Source organism: Rhinoraja longicauda, chromosome 35 (genome assembly GCF_053455715.1).
Source record: "Rhinoraja longicauda isolate Sanriku21f chromosome 35, sRhiLon1.1, whole genome shotgun sequence".
In the NCBI taxonomy this organism is placed as follows: domain Eukaryota; kingdom Metazoa; phylum Chordata; class Chondrichthyes; order Rajiformes; family Arhynchobatidae; genus Rhinoraja; species Rhinoraja longicauda.
In genome coordinates this window covers 12022082-12047565 of record NC_135987.1, presented here as the reverse complement: position 1 = coordinate 12047565, position 25484 = coordinate 12022082, and the positions used below count along the sequence as shown (strand labels likewise).

Sequence of the window (25484 nt, the reverse complement as noted above, 5' to 3'; positions counted from 1 at the left end):
CCCCAGACCAATTATCAAAGAAGAAGTGAAAGGATTAGGATTCCTTGGCTTTGACATGAGGGGTTCAATGGAGTTACTCTGTTGATGGCTTCAGATGCCGGTTGATTCAGAATGAGTGGAACACTGTTTCTGTGTCAGGTTGTAGTTCAAGTCCATTTCCAGGGATTTGATGCATTATCCAGGCTAATCCATCACTGCTGAACAGAGGGAAAGCTGCACTGGAGAGGTACTGTCCCACAAATGAAATGTTAAACAACGCACCTCTCCTCTCAGATGGTTATAGATGGCACGATAAGAAAAATAAATGGTTTGCCAATTTCCTGACTAATATTTCCCCTTCAATCTGTCAGTGAAGTGTAATTGTCACTTCAATTAGTTCAGGTGCTTGAGTGAGTTTGTTATGTAAATTGGCTGCCATTTTGCCTTTACCATATGTGAACCTGTGACTTTGAAGCGTTTGTAAGTTCAGAGAAAGCCCATATAAGTTCATTGAAGATGCTATGCTTAGGTTTAGATTTATTAGTGTCACGTGTACCAAGGAACAGTGAAAAGGTTTGTTTTGCATAGAAACATAGAAAAATAGGTGCAAAGTAGGCCATTCGGCCCTTCGAGCCTGCACCGCCATTCAATATGATCATGGCTGATCATCTAAAATCAGTACCCTGTTCCTGCTTTTTCCCCGTATCCCTTGATTCCTTTAGCCCTAAGAGCTAAATCTAACTCTCTCTTGGAAACATCCAGTGAATTGGCCTCCACTGCCTTCTGTGGCAGAGAATTCCACTGATTATCCAATCAAATCTGATAATACTGTACATAGATACAATCAAGCCAAACTCAGGTACAATAGGTGGAGAGAAAAAAAAGATAGAGAGTGAAAAATGTAGTTCTCAGTGTAGTAGTGTTACAGTTGCTTTTTTGACGTCCAATGCCCATAATGGGGTAGAGGGAATTGGATGTAAATGTGTTATTATATTCTGGTGTCTAGTCAAAATGTGTTAAAATAATTCCTGAACTTCATGCGGTCACCTGAGACATGACTACTTGTTTAGATTTAGCAAGTTTTATGAAATGGTAAGTTGATGGAGATGATTGATACTGATCATTCGCTGTTGATAGCCTGAACCTAATTTAGTCGTCACCTAGCACAGAATGAGTCCGTTCAGCCCACATGAGCATGCTGTCTCAAGTACCCATCCCTACTAATTCCATTCACCAGCATTGCCAGGGCCATGGCATTACGAGCCTTTCTGAATCTTGTGTCCATCCAGATACTTCTTAAGTGATGTGAACTTATCATCTCAGGCTGTGCATTCCAGATTCCAGCCACCCTCAGGTGAAAATATTCTTCCTCTGACTCCTTTACCTCTTACCTTAAACTGCCCTCTGAGATTTAGAAACCTTTGCTGTGGGGAAAGGTTTTCTACTATCTACCTGATCTACACCCCTCATCATTTTTGTACACCACGATCAAGTCCAGCTTTAGTCTCCCCTACTCCAAAGGAGCCTGATCCATCCTACCCAGTCTCCCTTACAACTGGAAATGTTCCATCTCAGCACAGTCTCTACATCCTCTGCACTGTCTCTGATGAATCGCATGTTGTGTTTGTCATTGTGCCTGGTTGTTGAAATGGTAAATACAGATGGCCCACGGCCTCATCTTACTGTCTGCTGCTTGCCTCGAAACAACCAGGTTATTAGCTGTAATTGCTATTCCTTCATCCTCGAGTGTTTCAGTTCTGGCTGTGTTCCGTTAGGAATGCGAAAATACAGGCTGTCTGTTGAAATCAGGTCAACAATTCCAGACCCAGACACATTATATTTCCAACTTACCACTGTGCCTTCAGAAATACTTCAGAGGCTATGAAGTGCTGTGGAATGTCCTGAGATTTTGAAAGAAATGATAAAAGGAAGAGAAGATAAATTCTTACATTTAGCACACTTGTTGTGTTATTTCTTTGTTACCATTTTGAAAATAGATTACTTCCAGTGCAGAAGATTAAAAAGGCACAATGCGGAGATTTGAGTGAATGTTTTCTGTTCACGAATGCGTTTACAGAGAGCAGATAAGCAAGCGATCCTGTCTGAATGTCTGGAACAATGTCAGGGAGCAGGAACTTAAAACATGGTGGTTCTGTTGTGATTTTTGCTTCAGATGCTTTCAGGACAACATCATTGCAGGTGCAAGGCTCCATAGGAACAATGGCCAGGAAATTCCATCACATTGGTGGGCCACTCATATGCTGTCCTTCAGCCCCCACACTATCCTGACCTGACTGGCCATTTCTTGCCTTCAGTATTCCCCTCCCCCCACCTCTATCTTTCAATCTGAAGAAGGGTTCCGATCCGAAACGTCACCTATTCCTTTTCTCCAGAGATACTGCCTGACCCTATAATTACTTTGTGCCTAACCCTCACCAATTCATCTCACACCCAGCAAGCACCCTGACTGGTTTAGGTTTAGAGATACAGCACGGAAACAGGCCTTTCGGCCCACCGGGTCCACGCCGACCAGCAACCCCCACACATTAACACTATCCTACACCCACTAGGGAGAATTTTTACATTTACCAAGCCAATTAACCTGCAAACCTGTACGTCTTTGGAGTGTGGGAGGAAACCGAAGATCTCGGAGAAAACCCACGCAGGTCACGGGGAGAATGTATAAACTCCGTACAGAAGCACCCGTAGTCGGGATCGAACCCAGGTCTCCGGCGCTGCCTTCGCTGTAAGACAGCAACTCCACCGTTGTGCCACCGTGACTGCCTGACTCTATAATTGTTTCCTGACTGGCCATAGATGAGCCCTGCCCCCGTGCACGCTTGCCATGACTGATTCCCAGTGTCAGCCCTTATTCTGTCAAGTCTGTTATTTCAAGCTCAGGCTTAGCATAAACGTAGCCAGGTTGTTTACTTGTGTTCATCATTAATCACACTGAGTCAAATTAGTGAGTCAAATCAATGAGTCAGCTGAGGAATGATGCAATAAATTGCAGCGATCTGTGGACGCAGCCCAGACCATCCATTGACTCCATTTATAGCTCACACTGTCTCGACAAGGCCAGCAGCATAATCAAAGACGAGTCGCAACTTGGTCACTCCATCTACTTCCCGCTCCCATCGGGCAAAATGTGTAGAAGTGTGAAAGCACACACCTCCAGATTCAGGGACAGTTTCCAGCTGTTATCTGGCAACTGAACCATCCTACCAACAACTAGAGATTAGTCCTGAACTACTATTTACCTCATTGGAGACCCTCGGACTGTCTTTGATCAGATTTTACTGGCTTTAATTTGCACGAAACGTTCTTCACATTATTCCCTTTATCATGTATCTGTACACTGTAAAAGGCTCAATTGCAATCATGTATTGTCTTTCTACGCACTGGTTAGCAGGTAACAAAAGCTTTTCACTATAACTCAGTACACGTGACAACAAATTAAACTAAACTAATGCATGCTGCATACAAATCTTGGAAAGTACTTGGAGCAAATAAAATTATTGGAGAGTAGCAGGGATTTTGTCTTCTGATTTATAGTTGCTTCAGTGAGAATTTCCATCTTTGTGGCAACTTTGAATTAGTAATCTCATCCCAAGCTGTATGATCTCAGTGTTTCATCTTCTGGGAGGTCACTAGTACATGGTAGCGTCTTATATAGTGCTTCGTTTCCCAGTGGCACAAGGGTGAAAATTTGATCCCACGCCATACAATCTCATTTACCTCTAGCCCGAGGTTAAGTTGTGATTCATACGATGCTTTTGCTTGCCTGCTGTAATTAACTTTACATTGACCAAGCGTGAACTATTGTGAAGTACACACAGTGGCAAGTGCAACCAGGGATTTTGGTCAGAGATAGAATCTGTGTTTAGCTTTCTTTGGCACACTGGTAAACTTTAATTAAAAGAAACCTGTTCCTGCACCTGGACAGAGAGAGTTGTTTGTAGTACGGGAACATAGCAATTACCCTTCTTGTTATTCGCACTGTAGAGGTCCAGGTGGTTGTATAACACGGCAAAGGAGAGAACTTCCCAAGCATTGAGCCTGGACATTAATCTGAAATATCTCGAACTGGATTCAAATCCAAAAATCTTCTTATGCAGAAAGGTAAAATATTAGAATTTGTCATCTGTAGCTCCTTCTGAAAAAAAAAGCAGATCTTGAATCATTGGCATAGAACATACCTGTTGGTGTACATTACAAGTGATGACTGGAACAGTTTGAGGTCTTGACATTTGTGCTTGTACACCAAGAGCGCCATCTGCTGGTTCCTCTTGCTCCCTTAAGTAGAGAATGATTAAGAATCAGGCTTCCTAGTGTTACTGGAATGAAGTAAGGGACAATGGGGGGAAAAAGCAGGTAGTAATTATTCACCCACTCCCTGCTGCATTCACTGAATGCTGGGTCTAAACTTCTTCAGATAAAGAGCAAAACTGTCAATTTGAATTGTATTGGAAATACGCATTGATTTTGTAATGTTGTGGCACAGAGAATGCTGTTCAATCCAGCGAGTCTCTACCAGGTCCACCTGGAGCAACCCTGCCAGTCTCAGTCCACCACCTTTTCCCCATAATCCTGGGGATTTTTTCATTGGATTGACTCCATTTCCACCATGCTCACCAATGTAGCTGCTCTCCACGTAATAAAGTATTTTCCTCCTGCCGTCCTTCTGTTTGTGCCCTAAAACTCTAAACCTACGGTTCAGATCCTTGAACCGTCTGAGAATAGGAACAGTTTTGCTCTCAATACTCCGTCGACACCCTTCGTGATCAGCCGCAGCTCTTTGAAATATCTATCGCCTTCCTCATTCCATCTTCTGCAGTCTAACCTTGCAACTGAGATACTCACCCCTGCAGCCATTCGAATTAATCTTTCCTACACCCTCTTCAAAGCGTTTATATTCTTTATAAAATAAGGTGACCAGAACTAAACACAAAATCCCAGTTGTGACTAAACCAGATTCAACATAAGTCTCGACCCGAAACCTCATCTATTCCTTTTCTCCAGAGATGCTGTCTGACCCGCTGAGTTACTCCAGCTTCTTTGTGTCTATCTTCAACATTACCTTCTTGCTTTGTTATCTATATCTCAATTTATGAATCCTAGGAGTCCATATATTTTACTGACCACTCTTTCAATATGGCCCTATCCACTCTGTTCCGGCACACCTTTTGAACTGTCCCATTTACTCCGTCTTGTCTCTTGTTTTTATTCAGTCTGAACGTATCACTTCCTGCTTCGCTGTGTTGCAGTTCAGCCACCACATGTCTGACTATTCATTCAGCCTTTCAGAGTTCTCTTGCAATTACTATTACTACCCTTCTCATTACGCATGACACTTCCTGTCATCTGCAAATTTAGAGCTTTTGCATTGCACATCTTGCTACATCATTAATATATATATACATATGTATATATAAAAGTCAGTGATTGCCCTATCACCTAGTGAAAAGATCACCGTATACCAGTCTGAATAAAGAGCTGTATAACCCAGCACTCCATTTCCTTAAAGACTCTGACTGAATCGTTAATTCCAAGGATCTCAATTTTGTAACCAACATTTTGCACGAGATTTTTTTCAAATGGTTTCTGAAAAGCTAGAAAAAATCTACTCCATTCCCTTCACCGACGTTCTCTGTTATCTGATCAAAATGGTAATCGAGTCAGTCAAACAGAGTTATGTTTCTCCACATCCCTGTTGGCTCCCCTGTATAAACCAAGACTACCATAATGAGCATGTCAATTTTATGAGTATTTTAAAAGGGAGGAAAGTGAGTTATTATATTGGGATTAGCAGTAAATTAAAATGAATGTATGGAGGAGAGTTCTAATAAGTGATTGATTTTTATATCACTGGTTTTCTGTCTTGGTTGTCTCCATTCCCCCAGAATGTTTCTAAATCACCACTGGCCCTGTCTGTTTAGAGCTTTCTAACTTTAAACTTGGTCCGATTTTCCCAAGGTCTTTCGCACAGTCTGCAATAACAGGCCACAAATCAAAGCTCTCCCTTACGTAAATTTGATGCAGCAACAATGATAGTTTAGGTTAAAGCATCACTGAATTTCCAGTCGGTAGCACAAAGGCTAAAATGGTCGCTGGCAGCCAGGCCGAATCATGCAGTTTAATCTTCAGCATGGCCAGCTGTCAGCTGCTTGCGGCTCAGCTCCTCTTGAACTCGAGCCTGGATGTGGTGAAAGGCAGAAGTCAGAGACAAACTTGAGCTCCGCTCCTGGACTCATCATTTAGCACAGCAGTGGAGCTGTGACGTGCTGGAGAAATGATACTGGTGCATCTCAGATGCCCTCTGGATGTGCAGATAGTGCTAGCATATGGACTGTCATCCTCCTTCATGTAAATTTGACCATCCATCTAGTGAAGCAGCTCAATACACTGTAAATAAGCACCTGAGCGGCACGGTGGCGCAGTGGTAGAGTTGCTGCCTTATAGCGCCAGATACCCTAGTTCGATCCTGACTATAGGTGCTGTATGTATGGAGTTTGTATGTTCTCCCTGTGACCACATGGGTTTTCTCCGGGTGCTCCGGTTTCCTCCCACACTCCAAAGATGTGGAGGTTTGTAGTTAATTGGCTTCTGTAAATCACAAATTGTCCCAAGTGTGGAGGATAGTTCCAGTGTACATGGCGACCGTTGGTCGGCACAGACTTGGTGGGCTGAAGGGCCTGTTTAAACGCTGTATCTCTAAAGTCTAAAGTAACAACCTCTGACTCTCCCACACTGGCCCTTCACACCACCACAATCACGGCTCTGATATCCTTTCAGCAGCTGATCACAATCATCTTAACTCCTTCCCACCAATGCTCAACTCAACTCTCAAGGATTTTATTATCCCCTTATTTTGTGATCAACCTCCTGTTTCCAACCCTATCCCTACTCCTCCTGGCCACTCTCTTCCTCGCAATCCAGGCATGTTGTCCAAATTCATCGACTACCTGTTTTCCTTCTCTCTGCCTTGGTGGGACAAGTGGTGGACCTTTGAGTGCTGCCCCCTGGTGGTCAGGAACCAATGCCTCGAGAGAGAGAGAGAGAGAGAGAGAGAGAGAGAGAAAGGACACCACAATTTAAAAGGTGACACCAAATGGACAATTCTTTGAAGCTAAACATCCAATTTGTTTTCCCTGGTGCCTACCCAATACAAGCATCTGACTCCATAATATTTTTTTGTGTGTTAGTTAACTCAATATGATTGCACTGACTCAATATGATCGCACAAAATCTTGCAACATTACTTTTCTTTAATTTTGAATAATACAAAATAAAGTATTAATTCCGTTGATTATTGAAATGTTCTCAAGGATGACGTTGAATGTGGGAATCAGTGAGGGAATCGTGGACAAACAACATTTAAGAAGCAACAGAAAAAAAGACACAAAGTGCTGGAGGAACTTGCCAGTAAAAGTTCCCTTTTAGCCCCCACCCCCACTCTCACCACAATCAGTATGAGAAAGGGTCCTGAGCCAAATGCCACCTATCAACATTCCCCAGAGATACTGCCCGACTCACTGAGTTACTCCAGCACTTTGTGTCTTTTTCTTTGTAAACCGACGTCTGCCGTTCCTTGTTTCAATATTTATGAAGCATCTGGACAAATACCTGAAGGCATATTAGGCTGCAGACCAAGTGCTGGCAAATGGCATTAAGATTCAGATGTTTATTTTTATATACAGCAGGATGCAATGAAATTCTTTATATGCAGTATGCATGATAGTGATATATACAACATTATGGGTTAAAGGGCCTGCTTTTGTGATTTACTGTTCTAACAATGAATGAAACAAAGTCGCAGAATGATGCAAATAACGTAGTACATTCTGAAATACTGCAAAGAAATATACAAGTGCAATAACAAAATAACTGAATGAGGTAGAGTGAACAGTAAGAGTATGTGGCAGCAACTCTTGCTAAAAAGACGTGGGCATGTTCCAACTTAGTATTCTTTTAAATATTTATGCATGTAATCAGTAAGTAATCATTCATCCATTTTAAGAGTGGATAATTGACATGTTTTGTTTGTAGTGACATTTCAGCTTTGATAAATGATGAGCAACAGTAGTCTGAAGATTAAAGTTCAAGCATTTTAGTGGCAGTATTTATAAACAAAATAATTTTCAGATTGCACCACCACATTGCAGAGTCATTGTGGATCTCAGTTGTTGCTTAAGGATTTATAATATGTATGAACACAGTGTTGTTATGTAGTAAGTACTGTTTCTTCTATATATTGGTCTCAAATCCCAGTTATCGCAGTTTTACAGTTCAGTTTATTATCACATGTACCGAGGTACAGTGAAAAGCTTTTGTTGCATATTATCCAGTCAGCGCAATGACAATCATGATTACAATCTAACTATTTATAGTGTATAGATACATGTTAAGGGAATAACGTTTAGTGCAAGGTAATGAAGGAATCAATGAATGAATGAATGAATGAATGAATGAATGAATGAATAAATGAATGAATGAATGAATGAATGAATGAATGAATGAATGAATGAATGAATGAATGAATGAATGAATGAATAAAGGAACTTGCAAAGTCCAATCAAGGATAGTCTGAGGTCACCAATGAGGTAGGTAGGAGTTCAGGACTGCTCTCTGGTTGTGGTAGGATGATTCAGTTGCCCGATAACAGCTGTGAAGAAAGTTTGAACGAAGGAGAAAGTGTTCCTGACACACAGCCAGCAATGGGTTACCTCACTCCTAAGGTAGAAGTAAGGGTAGCTTGCTTTTAGCTGGAGATGAGATTCATGCGTCATTAACTGGTGCTTGTGTGCAGGAGGTGGGGAACCCATTTGTAGAGTTGGAGGTGGATACCCAAGTTGCAGAGCTGGAGATTAGATATCAGACTTGTTCAAATGACAATACAGTACCGACCAATTCACCTGGAGGTGAGGTGCCTCATGTGGAGCTGAAGGTGGCTACTGCACTTAGTTCAGAAAGCAATGATGTATCTGAATGTTCAGCGTGAGGTAGAACCCATGTTTACCTGGAGATGGGTGCCTACTGCTCATCTCGAGGTGAGTTATCTCACCTGCAGAAATGGAGATTACTTACCTATTTTTGCAGAGGCCTGTTCAACTTGAGATGTGATGCCCAGTGTTGAGCTGGAGGAAACATATCCAATATTCACCTTGAGTTGCAGTACCCCCTTCTGCAGCTGGAAATCGGGTACCCAAACTTACAAATGTATAAGACAACTGATATTAGCCGCACAACTCATGAATTTCCTGGGTGTGACTGACTGTGTCGGATCTCTGGAGGAGCAACATCAGTTTGACAGCACCTCAAGCCTAGGGAATACAATACCAGAGTAGTTTCCTGGTCCCAGTGATTGCTGCTGGAAAGTGCTGAGAGAGCTTGAGAGGACTGAAGGGATTTAGGTTGTGTGTGCTGCTACTGTGTTGAATGGCCTTGTTAGTTACAGCAAAATTAGTGGAAGTAACAAAAATACTGAAGTTTTAATGGCTGAGATCAGCTCAGCAACATGAATGATTGTCAAATCAAGCTAAAATAAAAATTCAACTCAAGAGGTAAAAAGTAAGAAGCCTTAAGTGTGAAGACAAGGAAAGATGTATTTTTTGCACAAACTCAGGCATCCCAGAGTATAGCACAACTAACACTTTATTTCTGAAGTTTATTGAGTTATTTTGCCTGTAAAACAGTTGTATAAGCATTCAATAGAGATAGCTAAGACTGTCTTCATATTACCATGACTGAAACTGATTGTACTCCTTTTGGTCTGTCTGTGGTGCAAAATATTGATGTTATATTTGGTTAAATAAACTCGAGTCACTCTCTGTGAAGTCTCCAGTCATAAGCAGAGCCTCAGATAACTAGTTTGCTGATGCATTTCACTGATCAATGACATTGGACCCTTGGACCGGATTCTGAGAAGCTAATTTGAAACTTAATCTTAACACACTTGCACGCTTGAGACTAATTGCCATTTGGCATTGTTTGTAAATAGGTCAGAAACTGACGACATCATTATCATCAGCAGTCACTGTTAGGTTCAGTGGCAGTAAATTGAAATGAGTATATGTGAATTTTCAGCTTAATTGCAAAACTAGAATAATGTCTCCCCTTTTCATTATTCCTACCATCCTATCCTATCCTGTTTCCTATCTCTGCCTCTCCTCATTCCCATCCTTGGAATAGAAGTGACAATATTTCTTCTTAATTCTTTCTGTTTAAATTGTACATGTTTTTACTTTCCTGTCTTCATAGGGAGAATTTGGAAGACCTGGTATCCCAGGAAAACCTGGAACAAAGGTATTCCATGTCCACACACTGCCTTGTCCTCTTTTAGCCTCCTTCTTTGCATCATCTACGGCAGCAGACACGGATGCATACACATCAAAGAGTTGGAAAAGCATTTCAAAGCAAAGGCTTCTTGCGTTTATTAACCCAGTGCACCCTTTAAAAAATTATAGTAGCCACAAGCAGGCTATTTATTGTATTCCTTGTACTATTTCCAAATATCCAAATGTTTGGGGAAATTGCAAGTAGATGTTTAAAAATATGCAGATGATCCTTCGAGAGAGTTTGTTTCTTTCTGGCAGGAAAGCTGATTTAAGTGTGATTTTAGGTCATGGATCCTATACCAGTGTTAGGTACATTCACCAATCAAGTGCAACTCCTACCTTCCATTCAAGTTTAGATCTGTGCTGATTGTTAAAGAATCGTTTTTTTGCGGTGTCTTACAAGGATGTGCATTATGTTTCAAAGGCTTAAGAGCACAGTGGTGCAGCTGGTGGAGCTGCTGCCTTGCGGCACCAGAGAGACCTTAAGTGCTGACTGTATGGAATTTGCATTCCTCCAAGTGCTCTGGTTTCCTCCCACATCACAAAGACATGGGGGTTTGTCGATTAATTGGCCTTAGCAAATTGTCCCTAGTGTGTAGGAATTTGATGAGAACAAGGGCTAACATAGAATTAGTATAAACAGGTGATCAATGATTGGTGTGGGCTCAGTGGGCCTGTTTCTATGCTAAAGAACTCTTAGAGTTCTCAACTCTAAACTAAACTGAACCTGACAGACAGATGTATAGTGAAATGAGTTTTGAAATACTTTTGATCCAGAAAGCTGACGATAAATGGCAAACAAGACAAAATATGGAAAAGGCAGTGCTCAGAACTCACGTTTTCACATTCGTGCTGAGTCCTGCATTATGTTTGTCTTCATAAGGTCTGGATTAAAAATTTGCTGAACTATTAGTCAGAGTAAGGTCCAATAGTCAGAACAATCTGCCAATCTGATACCACCAAACTGTCAATGGTCCTGGATTATCTGCGTTTTCCTGCAGCCAATACTACTGATTAAATCTGAAGGATTTAAATATTCCTCTCAACAAAATAACGCATGAAGAAGGATCTCGACCCGAAACATCACCTATCCGTGTTCTCCAGAGATGCTGCCTGACCTGCTGAGTTACTCCAGCACTTTGTGTCCTTTTGTGTATGAACCAACATCAGCAGTTCTTTGTTTCTGCATTATAGAGATACTAGTTAAGCTAGGTATTTGACTAAAATTCCAGCGACTGTGTGCCCAAATGATCTGCTATTTTTTCTGTAATTCATTAACCTTTATCTCAAATTGTACTTTCCACTGATATCTAACTACAAACTATTATCTGTCTTCAATCAATAGGGTGCACTTATTTCAACTGTTCCTGTGTTAAAGGTCAGTCACGGTGCAACATGCCATTAAACACAATTACTCTTGTTCCTTTGTCTCTATTCATTTCTGACATCTTCTCACGCCTTTATCTTGGACGTAGGGAGAGCCAGGGAAGTCTGGACCACCTGGAGAAAAGGTGAACTTTGGCTTATTTCACACCCAGCGTATTTAATTATTTTCTTTTTCAATCTGAGATGCTCTTTGTGACACATTACTCCACTGAACAATATAATAACACCATGTGTCATGATTAATCAGTGTTTACTGGATGTTTCTTTTCTGAGGTTTTCAACTTAGCAAAATATAGAAGAAGGTCTTAGGCTTGAGTCTAAGGAAGGGACCCGACCCTAAACATCACCCATCCTTTTTCTCCAGATATGCTGTCTGAACCGCTGAATTACTCCAACACACTGTGTCTATCTTCGGTATATACCAGCATCTGCAGTTCTTTCTACCCATAGAAAGAGGCCATTCAGCCCATCAGGTACATGCTGGCTCTCAGCAGATCCCTTCCCTCAGTCTCCTTTCCACTTGTCTTATTTCCCCAAATCCTTGCAATTTAGTCTCTCTCATGTGCCTGACAACTCCCTTTTCATACTGTCATTATCTAGCTACATACTAAGGAGTACTTTATACTTGCCATTTAACCTAACAGTATGCAGTGTGATAGAAAAATGGATCATCCAGAAGTGATCTCGGATCTCACAGGGAGAACATGCAAACTCCAAATGTGTAGGAAGGAACTGGTTTAAACCAAAGATGGATACAAAAGACTTGTGTAACTCAGCGGGTCAGACAGCATCTCTGGAGAAAAAGAATAGGTGGCGTTTCAGGTCGAGACCCTTCTTCAGACTCTCGAATCTCCAAGGTCAGGATCAAGCTGGGGTTAAAAAGCAGCAACACTCACTGCCGTTCCACCATTCTCCCCTTATTATCCACTTCCTCCCATTCCATTGTAATCTTCAATTCCCCCTGTGCAAATCCCTCTACTTTGTACATTCTGTTTTCAGCAGATGTTATGTTGCCCTTTATTGAATGGGCACTATCCATTTAATTCTCTCCTTGACTGAGAGTATAAACCACTCTCATTATCGCTGAGTGGTGGTCAGTGTGAGTCACACAATATTTGACAATAGAGGTTAAACTGTTGGCCTGAGCTACAATACAAAGCTTTAACGACAGGGAAGTGAGACTGCAAGCTCTTGAAGAAAAGCAATCAAGCTGCACCACTCCACATCATTGGAGAAGTATTTGTACAGCTGATGATATTTGAATTCCAAAGCTTGTCTTGCTGTTTAGCATTCATAATTTAATATGTTTTATGAACAGCGTTATTTTATGCATTAGCCTGTATGAGATTTTTTGCCATATCTCTGATAAGTCATGAAACATTTAAAACAGGTGACTATAATTAAATAATCAAACAACTGTCAGAAGTAATAACTTCATTGTATGGGACTATTGTCCGATCGTAGAACTGCATAACTAGATAGACACAACTGCTGGAGTAAGTAGGCGGGACAGGCAGCATCTCTGGAGAGAAGGAATGGGTGTCGAGACCCTTCTTCAGACTGAAACGACCCAAAACGTCACCCATTCCTTCTCGCCAGAGATGCTGCCTGTCCTGTTGAGTTACTCCAGCATTTTGTGTCTATCTTTGGTTCAAACCAGCATCTGCAGTACCTTCCTGTGCAAACTGAGATGGATACGTGTCTCATTCCATGTATCACAATGTGGCCTCATCACATTGAATAGTGCCTTGATGTTTCCTCGTCTGTGAAGTTTTCTCATCTGTTCTTGAAGTCTCCTCGTCTGTTCTCGATGTTTCCTCCTGTCTCCTTTCAGGTCCTGTGTATTGACCTCCTATCTTCATGTTTTATGCTTAGGGGGAGCCAGGAGAAGCTGGTCCACGTGGCCTTCCCGGAAAGAGAGGGTTCAGGGTAGGATCTATAGTGTGGGTCTGACTGATATATTGATGCATGAACTTGCCTTGCAAACTATTGCTAACAAAACCAGTAAAGAGAATTAAACCAAGGCAGAAGATTTTGCCTCTTGAACTATGGCTGACACCTCTCTCCCATTTCATGATCTCTCCGTTTCCACAACAGGAGACAGACTATCTACTTGCATCTACTACAAATTCCACCAACTCCCACAGTTATCTGGACGATTCCTCCTCTGACCCTCTTGTGAAGATGCTATCCTCTACTCTCAATTTCTTCATCTCTTCCACATCTGCTCCCATAATGATGCTTTCGATTCTGGGACATCCAACATGTCCTCTTAATTGAGTAAACATGGCACCTCTTAGCTGTCATAGATTCACTCATTGGTTCACTCATCCTTTCCCACCCAAATCACTCCCTCCCCAGGTACTTTCCCCTGCAACCGCAGGAGATGTAACACACGGTCTCTATACCTTCACCCTCACATCCATCCAGGGACCCCAGCAGTCATTCCAGGTGAGACAGAGATTCACATATATCTCCTTTAATCACATCTATTGCATCCAGAGTTTCTGATGTGGCTTTCTTTACATCAACAACACCAAAATAGACTAGGCGATCGTTTCGCTGAACACTTGAGTTTGGTCCACCACGGACGGCTGGATCTCTTGATTGCTAACCATTTTAACTCCCCTTCCCATTCCCATAAAATGAAAGGATATGTTCACTGGATGAAATGATCCAAGGTTTCTGCAGACTACGATCACTTGATTTGAGTTCCTTCGGGTGTGTCCTGGGCCCGGCCATCCTGAAGTGCTTCATTAATAACTTCTTTCCGTTAAATGATCAGAAGTAGGGATGATTGCTGATGCTGGCATAACTGTCAATGTAATTGTCCACTCTACAGCGCCTTGCGCACCAGTGAAGGTGAACCACCGTCCTGAGCTGGAGCAGTCCTTTTGGACAGACAGACTGCACCTGTTCGAGAGCTGATTCACCATTCACTTTACACGGGCAATTAGGGATGGACAATAAATGACAGCCTTGTCAGCAACATTTAGATCCTGAAAAATACATAAATATGTCAACCCAGCAGGTTTCTGTGTGGCTAAAAGCCCTGTTTCTATGCTGGAGGGTCAATGTAAGCATAGTATAGATACTCCAGTATAGATACTCTGGATGCATTTTGCTTTGTAAAATTTGGAATAAATAATTTAATTTTCGTTTCCACTTTGAATGTAAACTCTGGACTTGGGGAGTTGTGTGTGATGATTCTTTACAGGTTTAATTCAGACAATGGACTTTTTGTTATTTTTGGAAGTTACAATGCATGGGTAGTGTGGGAAATTACAACTCAGGTTTGACACTTTAGATTGAAAGTCCCTGTGCACTGTTTGGTGCATAGCTGCATGTGATAATGACAGCATACTTGCATGTGATGGTAACATCTGAAGGTATCTGGTGCATGTCCCCCACCCATTCAGTATAAGATTTTAATCGCACTGAAGATTATTATGTTTGGTCTGATGTGGTTGGATTTGCTGTTGCTCGCCTTCTGTTCATTGCGAGATCTTAAGAAGAGTTTCCATTCTCTTCTGCCGTATTTACAGACTTTTAACATTATTTAAGAAGATCAGATTGTGGTGCAGGCACTGGCTATTTGCATTCTCATATCTGATCTCTCAAAATGCTCCAGGGTGATCCCCTCCTGCATTCAAAAATCTCTGTAAAGCGTCTTTGAGTATGTGAAAAGCGCTATATAAATAAAATGTATTATTATTATTATTATTATTCATTTTCTTACCAATCCCCATCTCCCTTAGTACCCACATCAGCCATGAATACACTCCAGTTGGAAAGTTGGTGAATTTCAACAAGAAAGAACTTAATTTTTAAGTCAAACTAATAAAAATCAACTGTTTAAACCGTTGATTAATCTCCCCATGAGTGATTATAACCAAAGTTAGGACAAACAAAATCAATGGCAAACCAGCTAATTGGATTCAAGGGTTGAGCAAATAATTATTGAGCAAATAATTTTAAATTTCATGCCTCTCCCACACACAAATCACAAGACGTTGTGACAATAATTGTTGCGTCAATGGTAGTGAAAATTCTCACCATCCCAAACCATAGCCAGATACAAGTATGGAGCATTCAGAAAAAAATCTAATTGTTAATAAAAAAAGATGAGTGTTGTTACGTTTTGCAGGTGATTAATATGTTTGTAAACAGTTGGATAATAATTCAGGAAGTTGTGAGGATGGAGCGTAAGTTAACAAGTACTGTGTGCAATCATTCACTAACTTCTGAAAGTTACTGAGAAATGTTTAATCAAGCAGTTCATGTGCATCCGACCACAACAAGAACAAAGTAGTACTAACCTGAACAGCTGTGGTGCTGTTGTGAAAACATTACGTCACAGCACATTAATATTTCAGAACAGGGATGCTCTGGGACTGTGGCCTGAATATGCCAAGTGAAACGAACATAGATTGGGGAGTAAAGTAGGTTCAAGAGAAAGTTGACCCCAGTGATTGATAGCGGAGATGTCTAAGCCAGGTTCTACCATTTTTCTAGCATGTGTGTCTTTCATCATTTTGGTTCAGTGAATTTTCTTTAAAATATTGCTTTGTAGTTGTGCAAAGCCTCTGTGTCTAACTCATAGCTGTCAAATTGTTTATCTTTGATGGATAGTAATATGCAACGTAGTGATATATGGAAGCTAGATTCGGGTTACAGGCCAGCATTACAGCTCAACAGCAGAGGAGAGTTATGGATTTTAAGTAAGAGAAATCACAGCAAAATGATAAGAAATATCCACAGTTCATTCTTGTTTCACTTCCAATTGATTTTCTAGATTTTGACAGAAGATACTCTGCTGGTTTCTAATTTAAAAACGCATTTATTTCACTCAGAATTTGAAACCCTAGCTTGCTATATTGCTAGCTTTCAATAACAATAATAAGTTGCTTGATTTCTAACCTGGGTATTTATTTTGTACAGGGTGAAAGTGGTACACCTGGGATAGATGGTGCACCAGGGCAGAAAGTAAGTCTGCTCTTTCAAAAGTTTCTTTATATAGAATACCTCGTGCAGATAACTGGCATCAATTAAGGGCTTGTGTTTTTTTTAAATGAGTGGCAATATGAACTGTTCATTCGCACACCCCAGCCTGACTGGAATAAAATGTGATGATCTATTTCTTCATTTTATAAACCATCATCTGTGCGTCTCGACCTGTGGTGATCCACAGGGATCTATCTTTGACCTAACCTCTGATCTGCTGTCCACATGCTGTCTTTCAGCAACAGTGCAGGAAACATGGTGACAGATTTCACATCCTTCACCCTCCTCCATGCCATCACCAAATGATCCACCAGCTTACTCACCTAACACTCGCGCGATACCTGCAGCACTTGGTACCCACTGTCCTGCCAACCTGTGGCATGGTGGTACAGTGGTAGAGTTGCTGCCTTACATCGGCAGAGACCCAGGTTCCATGCTGTCTGTACGGAGTTTGTACGTTCTCCCCGTGACCCGCGTGGGTTTTCTCTGAGATCTTCGGTTTCCTCCCACACTCCAAAGACGTACAGGTTTGGAGGTTAATTGGCTTGGTGTATGTGTAAGTTGTCCCTAGTGTGTGTAGGATAGTGTTAATGTGCAGGGATCGCTGGTCGGTGCGGACTCGGTAAGCCAAAGGGCCTGTTTCCGCGCTGTATCTAACTAAACTAAGCCTTGTCATTACATTTGTTCTGTGGATGGGGGGAAAGGGGAATAGTGTGACTAGACAGCCAGCAGAATTCAAAGCCACACTAGCAATGCCCTATGCTTGTTCATTGCTGCTGATTCCTTGCCTTCTGACCATCTCACCAGATTAAAAGCAAATAAATATAAATATTAAGCAAAACAAAGTATGCGTATTGTTTAATTTTGCAGTCATATTTTGAATTTAATTTATAATGTTAATATCATGTTGACCACAAAGTTGGGTCACAAACACAAAATTAGGAAGTTCTCGACGCCACCAGACTTCCCTTTGTCTCAGTTTGTTTTTCCATGTCTCGCTCTCTTGCTCTCTCTCTCTCACTCTCTCTCTCTCCCCCTCCCTCCCCCTCTCCCCCTTTAAGGTCTTATTTGACTTCAAACGATCAAGCTTTTGGTAACCTAATATTTCTACAAATTTGACTGACAATGCTCATTAGGAACTTTCTTACATTAAAGACGCAATATAAATGGGGGGTTTTGTTACCTAAAATCGCTTTGATCGGTGGAATAATAAAATGGCAGCAATGACTTGTAATCAAAGAAACCACTGTGCTAATTATATAAGAATAGCTGACTGCCACAATTCTAGAATTATGTACATGAACAAACAAAGTTTGGATGGCGCTGAAGCGACAGACCCAGAGATGCTAGACCCAGAGCTTGTCACCTCCGCTGGAAACACTATGGGTTCCCACCATGTCCGGATTAGGAGGGTCAATCTCGTCGGCCCTCCGCAAACTGAGGTCAGAAGGCAAGGAAGCAGCAGCAATGATGTAGAACTGAAGCTACACTCCCTCAATGTTTCCAGCATGGCCTGAACAAGCATTAAAAGGAGGCAAATCTGTGCGTGAAGATTTGTCTTCTGGTAAAATCTTATTGAGTCTTAACGTAGTTTTTAATGTTTCTGACACCAGAAATATAACATGCATTAAAAATGCATAAGAATGATAATGTCATTAAATACTCGAGTATGACATTCAATGCAAAACAAATCGTGCATTCTACAAGCCTGAAAGTATCTGAAATTATCTGATGCATTGGAAGACTGGGCTCTTTCTTCCTCTGAAGAAGGGTCTCGATCCAAAACGTCACCTATTCCTTTTCACCAGAGATGCTGCCTCACTCACTGAGTTATTCCAGCATTTTGTGTCTATTTTGGACTCTTTCATTGGTCTCTCCATGAAATCCAGTGTTGGAGCAACCATTTATCACTCAGTGAGACTTGGACTTCAGCACCTTGCGCTTAAAAATCCGAGACTCGCTGATGTTTCTTGGGTCCATTCACGAAGGTGTGCGCCTTTTAGTTTTTATATGGTGCACTGTTATTCGAGTCCAACAAGAAGATTGCCAATTGTGGAATGACTTTTGGAAGGGTGGGCTGAAAGATGGCAGATGGAGTTTAATGCTGATAAGTGTGAGGTGCTGCATTTTGGTAGGACAAATCAAAATAGGACGTACAGGGTAAATGGTAGGGAATTGAGGAATGCAGTGGAACAGAGGGATCTGGGAATAACTGTGCATTGTTCCCTGAAGGTGGAATCTCATGTGGATAGGGTGGTGAAGAAGGCGTTTGGTATGCTTGCCTTTATAAATCAGAGCATCGAATATAGAAGTTGGGATGTAATGTTGAAATTGTATAGGGCATTGGTGAGGCCGAATCTGGAGTATGGTGTGCAGTTCTGGTCGCCAAATTATAGGAAGGATGTCGACAAAATGGAGAGGGTACAGAGGAGATTTACTAGAATGTTGCCTGGGTTTCAGCACTTAAGCTACAGAGAGAGGTTGAACAGGTTGGGTCTTTATTCTTTGGAGCGTAGAAGGTTGAGGGGGGACGATAGAGGTTTTTAAAATTTTAAGAGGGACGGACAGAGTTGACGTGGGTAGGCTTTTCCCTTTGAGAGTGGGGAAGATTCCAACAAGGGGACATAACTTCAGAATTAAGGGACAAAAGTTTAGGGGTAACATGAGGGGTAACTTCAGAGGGTGGTGGCTGTGTGGAATGGGCTTCCGGTGGAAGTGGTGGAGGCAAGCTCAATTATATTATTTAAGAGTAAATTGGATAGGTATATGGATGGGAGGGGATTGGAGGGTTATGGTCTGAGAGCAGGTAGATGAGACTAGGTCAGAGAAAGTGGTCGGCGTGGACTGGTAGGGCCGAACGGGCCTGTTTCCGTGCTGTAATTGTTATATGGTTATATGGTTATATGATCACTAATCCACACCTATGTTTAATGGAACAATGTGCTCTCCTTAAACAGGGGGACGGAGGAGAACCAGGATCTGCAGCTGGTGGAATTAAGGGTGATTCAGGCCTGCCTGGACCTGTAGGCCCTCCAGGTCAGAAGGTGGGTATCCATTTATTTCTTCATTAATCCCAATACTGATAGCGAATTACTGTAATCAAAGCTTAAAACTGTGAATGAAGTCGGTTGTGGCTTGAGTCAATGTTAGAGAGAAATAACTTGCACTCCTACAGCACCTTTCCTGACCTCAGGATACCCGGAATTTCATTGAAGTTGAAGTTCTTTCATGGTCATCGATATAATGAGGGATACAGGGCATCTGAGCAATGTGAAGTCCACAACAAGTGGGTAATCGCACTCATGTATCTGCTTCAGGGTGTTAAGTGAGGGATAAACGTTGGCCAGGGCACTGGAGAGAATTCCACTGTATTTCTTTAAGATAGTGCTGGGAAACAATTGACAACCATATAGTTTACCTTCTTATCCACAAGATGGTATTGGCACTGGATAGATTGCCAGGGTTTGAGACAGCTCACAGGTGTCGGCACATTAATCCAATACCTGGCAAAGTGACCTGTGAGCATTCCCCACTATCTGCAGTTAGGAATCACCAGTTCCTGATGTAGGGAACAAGCGGAGAGAGGGGCTTCCCCATGTATTTCCGTTCATTCATTAATTTGACTCTGCAGTGCAATACAATCTCATTGTTTCATTCCCTTTATGAGCGAAGGAGAAAAGGCTCAGCTAGCAGATGAAGGCTCGGTCATTAACAGACCTCCACATCACTTGCTGGGAAAGGAGGGATTCTGTAGATGGAGAGTGATGTCTAGAAGTGTAGACTGTTTCACTGATAGTCATTGGAGGGGCCTCACTTGAAGACCCACAGAGTGAGGAACACACAGGGGGGCTTTGGGAAGATGTCCTGTGTACTGGTCTGTAAGGGGTTGTTCCAGGACAGAGGAGGGTGCCAGTTTTCAAGTGAAAGATCATCCTCATCTCCCAGGAGAGTCTTGCTTCAGAGTCCTCCTGAACCTTCCCACACCTGGTGACCTGTATCCATCTTGTCAGTTGCACCTAGTTTCAATTTTCTCATGTTTCCTTCATTGGAGCTCCTTGATATTATCAAAGCCACCATTAGAAGGTGTTACTAAGGAAAATAGTTATTGTTGTACTCCTATCATGTTTTTGCAATATTCCAGTAAACATTTGTGATGGTATTTCTTACAGGGTGAAACGGGGGAACGAGGAGTTCAGGTGAGTTGGGCTTTGGTAGTTGGTGACATTCACTGTCATGCAAGTTTGTTTTAGTAATTAATTCCACCAAGGAAAGGCAAGGCAGCTGTTTTGATACATTTGGAAATTATATATTTTGAAACAAATCTGCTGATGGCAGGTGTATCAGCACAGAACACTCCATACAGATGTGTGCCATGCATGCACACGTATATGCACACATACATGCATGAACACAGGCACATGCCCACACATGTGATCACACACAAACATGCCTACGCATATACACACACATATGCATATACGCACATATGCATATACACACATGTGTATATATACACATATGCATATACACACACATGCATACCCTTATATGCCCTTACACAAAGACCCTGAGACACACATTCATTCACTCACTCACACACTCGTTCGCTCACACACTCACTCTAACCTTTTTCACCTTCTACCTCCTTCTGTTTCTATATCCACACCTACAACCTCACCCCTCCCTCGTGTGTGGGAACAAATAGCAGATTATGAAAAGAGGTTCCCACTTTTCTCTGAGATTACAGTATGACTTCAATTTTAAAGTGGGGGGGGGGGGTGGGGGTGGGGGGAAAACAGTCTCAACATTATGCAATTGTTTCTGATTGATGTTACAATGAAAGTCCACTTGTTTATTTCCACCACACAGCTCTGTGGTTTGTACATCATAAACAATACATTTAAAATCTGGGGAAGTCATAGCCTCGGTGGTTACAATTTCTGGTTGAAGATCATCCACTAATCCTCCAGTTTGGCTGTGGAATGAATAAAATGAGCTTCAATTAGGCAGGCTTCAGGCTGGCTCTAACAGTGTGTTGTTTAATTCCCCATGTCTCTTCTGTAGGGCCTTCCAGGTCTGAAAGGTGAAGCAGGAAAAACTGAGATAATTGACTATAATGGTAACATCAATGAAGCACTCCAGGTACATGTTATTTAAGAGCCAAGTTGCTCACTATAGCTGTTTTCTGCAACGTAGCTGTATTTATTTTGGAAATAGTCCAGGTGCTGTGTGAACAGATCAATTTACAAATGATAGAGTCACACGCCATAAGTGAAGACCGATGAGTGTATTGTGCTTGTGATTAAAACAGCTCTCAAATTAGTTCCTTTCCTCTGCCCTGCAACTATTTCTCTTCCCATGCATTCACCCAACTCCATTTGGAATGATACCTTCATGGCTGGTATCACCACATTTGCTGTAGTAAGCACCAGCTCACACCAACTTGCTGTGTTGAAGTACACAGTATTGATTCACTTCACTTAATGGATGAGAGCAGAAGCTGCCCAATTCTTGCACCAAGGGCAATACTGCTTCCTCTATCCTGCTCCCTGATTCCATCTGAAAGATTGGCGTAGCATTAAGAAAGAACCAAAACAAGAATCCAATATCATCATCTATGGCATAGTTCCAAGCAATCGTAGTTTCAAGGCCCAACCCAGAGGCCTGAGCATTAAACTCTCCGTGATTTCTCCCACTCTGAGGGAGTGCTTTACTGCTGGGGGTGCTGTATTTCAGATGAGGTCTAGTAGGCTCTCACCTGTGAATGCAGAAGATCCTGTGGGTCTGTTTTGAAGATCAAGGGATTTCTCTATGGCATTGTGGCCAACCTTTATCCTCAAAGAACATCACAACCTCTAGTTGTTGTTGCATTTATGTTCATGGGAGCTTGCTGTGCACAAAATGGCTGCCACACTCTTCACATTGCGACAGTGATGGCATCATTATCTGTAAAATGTTTTGCAACAAAGTGATGCAAATCTTCCTTTCAATTTAATTTCTGTTTCATAGAATTTGACAATAATGGCATATCTTTTCTGTTTGATTAATTAAAGGAACTAATAACTAGTAATACATATTGGCCACGATTGTGGTTTATGACCTTGACTTATTATGTGTCACGTTATCTTGATGAACTGATATTGTTTATGTTTAGGGACCTCCGGGGGTTCCAGGGATGCCAGGTCTACCAGGCCAGAAGGTACGTTTACACCCAATTCATTGACTCAAAGCTGGAAAGCTTCCACGTTGACGGTAATGATTTCAACTTGTTTTACGCACGGGTCGCTTTTCAAGAGTTGAGAGTGTTTTATTGTCAAATGTTCCAAGTAGAACAATTAAATTCTTACTTGCAGCAGCACAATGGAATATGTAAACCTAGAACATTGTAAACAATTTAAAAATGAGCAAAAGTGCAGTGCATGTATACAGTATATATACAGTGGGCGGCATGGTGGCGCAGCGGTAGAGTTGCTGCCTTACAGCGAATGCAGCGCCGGAGACTCAGGTTCGATCCTGACTACGGGCGCCGTCTGTACGGAGTTTGTACGTTCTCCCCGTGACCTGCGTGGGTTTTCTCCGAGATCTTCGGTTTCCTCCCACACTCCAAAGACGTACAGGTATGTAGGTTAATTGACTGGGTAAATGTAAAAATTGTCCCTAGTGTGTGTAGGATAGTGTTAATATGCGGGGATCGCTGGGCGGCGCGGACTCGGTGGGCCAAAGGGCCTGTTTCCGCGCTGTATCTCTAAAAAAAAATCTATATGCCAATACGCACACATACACACATATATATATATATTTTATATATATATATTATATATATATATTTTATATATATATATACACACACACACACATATACATACAGTGCACTAGGTTTACATATTCCATTGTGCTGCTGCACGTAAGAATTTAATTGTTCTATCTGGAACATTTGACAATATATATATACACACACACATTTTTTACATGCATTTTTTTTATCACCAACACAAACTGGCTCCCAATTTACTGTTTCACAAGACTCATTTCATAAATATTAAAAAGAGTCACCCATCAATATTAAAAAGACTTCCTTTGCTGTATTTGCTATTAGAAGCTTCCCGGTTTTTGATTTTTTTTCCATACAGTAGCAAATACAAACACTTCTTTCCCAGTGATGTATTACGTTTGTTGCTTGTTTGCGACATGAGAATTTACACCGAAATGTCTTAAGTACCTTGAAATGCAAGCTGAGGTACAATTAAAGATACAAAGTGCTGGAGTAACTCAGTGGGTCAGGTAAATTCTTTAGAGAACATGGATAGATGACGTTTCGGGTCAGGACCCTTCTTCAGACCATCTGAAGATGCTTTGTGCCTTTTTTGTAAACCCAGCATCTGCAGTTACTTTAGTTTAGTTTAGATTTTTAGTTTAGAGATACAGCACGAAAACTAGCCCTTTGGCCCACTGAGTCCACACCGACCAGCAATCCCCCCACATTAACACTATCCTACACCCGCTAGGGCCAATTTACACTTATACCAAGCCAATTCACCTACAAACCTGTACGTCTTTGGAGTGTGTGAGGAAAGCGAAGATCTCAGAGAAAATCCAAGTGGACACGGGGAGAAAGTACAAACTCTGTACAGACAGCATCCATGGTTGAGATTGAACCTAGCTCTCAGGCACTGTAAGGCATCAACCATACAACTGCGCCACCGCACCGTGCTTGTTTCTACTTCTGAAATACAATCAGTTTGTTTGCTATGCATTGGCAGAACATCTTTACTGATACGTTACTCTATTTTTAAAGGGTGAAATAGGCCTACCAGGGATACGTGGACTTGATGGAGAAAAGGTAATATTTCATTTTTTAAAAGCAACTGCTCGTCATGGGCGTACAGCGTTCACATAATCTCACTTGCCTCTGTCTTTAGCCTTGTTCAACCTTCTTGTGGCAATAAGAGTTTGTCTGGATAACATGGTTTCATTCTCTCAGGGGCCCCGTGGTAAGCCAGGAGACTTTGGACCCTCAGGTCCGCAAGGACCACTGGGACCCGAAGGAACCAAGGGCGAGGCAGGAATTATGGGATTCCCCGGTCCCAAAGGAGCCAAAGGAGATATTGGAATGGTCGGATCACCTGTGAGTTCAAGCCTTCAAAACCTTACTTCAGATATACGCCCTTGATTCTATAAACATTAATATAAATCTGTCCAATCTCCATCGTAGTTAAATGTTTTGACAATTATATGCGAAAGGTTTTCATTTATAATTATCCAAACCGTTAATGAACTGCAAAGGTTTTACATGTTGACCAGACTGGTTAAGTTATGAAGTACGATAAATTCTTCTTGCATTAACTGCAGTTAAAGTGACCCTATGGTGTTAGTTGTCAATGTGAGTCAGAAGACTCAAATGTTACTTTACTTTTGAAATACTATCCCATTTCTGAACAATCCAACTTAGAGTAGAGCATTTTGAATTAGCTTTCAATGCCCTGAAGTAGTTTCCTTGTGTGTTTTGTGTTTAGGGTTTAGATGGGCCCACAGGTGAAAAAGGAGGAAGGGGAGAGCCAGGATTGCAAGGCCCTCCTGGACTGCCAGGCCCCGTTGGACTTCCAGGCTCAACTGTGAGTATCTGCAGCTGATGCCCACTTCCTTTTGTTGCTTAACACAATAGGGTTAAAGTGGTCTTGAGAAATAGCCCCATATTGGTGCCAAGGAAATGGCTACCACTTAATTCCCTCTCCATCCCGTTTTAAGTTCCCATTACATTTAACCTCTTCTATTTAACAT

General features: G+C 41.7%; 1 protein-coding gene across 1 annotated transcript in view; it reads left to right on the top strand.

Moving 5' to 3' along the window:
- LOC144609963 (uncharacterized) overlaps nt 1-25484 on the top strand; it is a 121005-nt gene that overhangs the window by 64440 nt on the left and 31081 nt on the right. Inside the window, exons 17-28 of the mRNA XM_078428369.1 lie at nt 10240-10284; nt 11662-11694; nt 11792-11827; nt 13578-13631; nt 16644-16688; nt 19664-19750; nt 20876-20902; nt 21771-21848; nt 22861-22905; nt 24502-24546; nt 24688-24831; nt 25220-25318. Coding sequence (XP_078284495.1) covers nt 10240-10284; nt 11662-11694; nt 11792-11827; nt 13578-13631; nt 16644-16688; nt 19664-19750; nt 20876-20902; nt 21771-21848; nt 22861-22905; nt 24502-24546; nt 24688-24831; nt 25220-25318 — 738 coding nt within the window. The remainder of the gene's footprint in view (nt 1-10239; nt 10285-11661; nt 11695-11791; nt 11828-13577; nt 13632-16643; nt 16689-19663; nt 19751-20875; nt 20903-21770; nt 21849-22860; nt 22906-24501; nt 24547-24687; nt 24832-25219; nt 25319-25484) is intronic.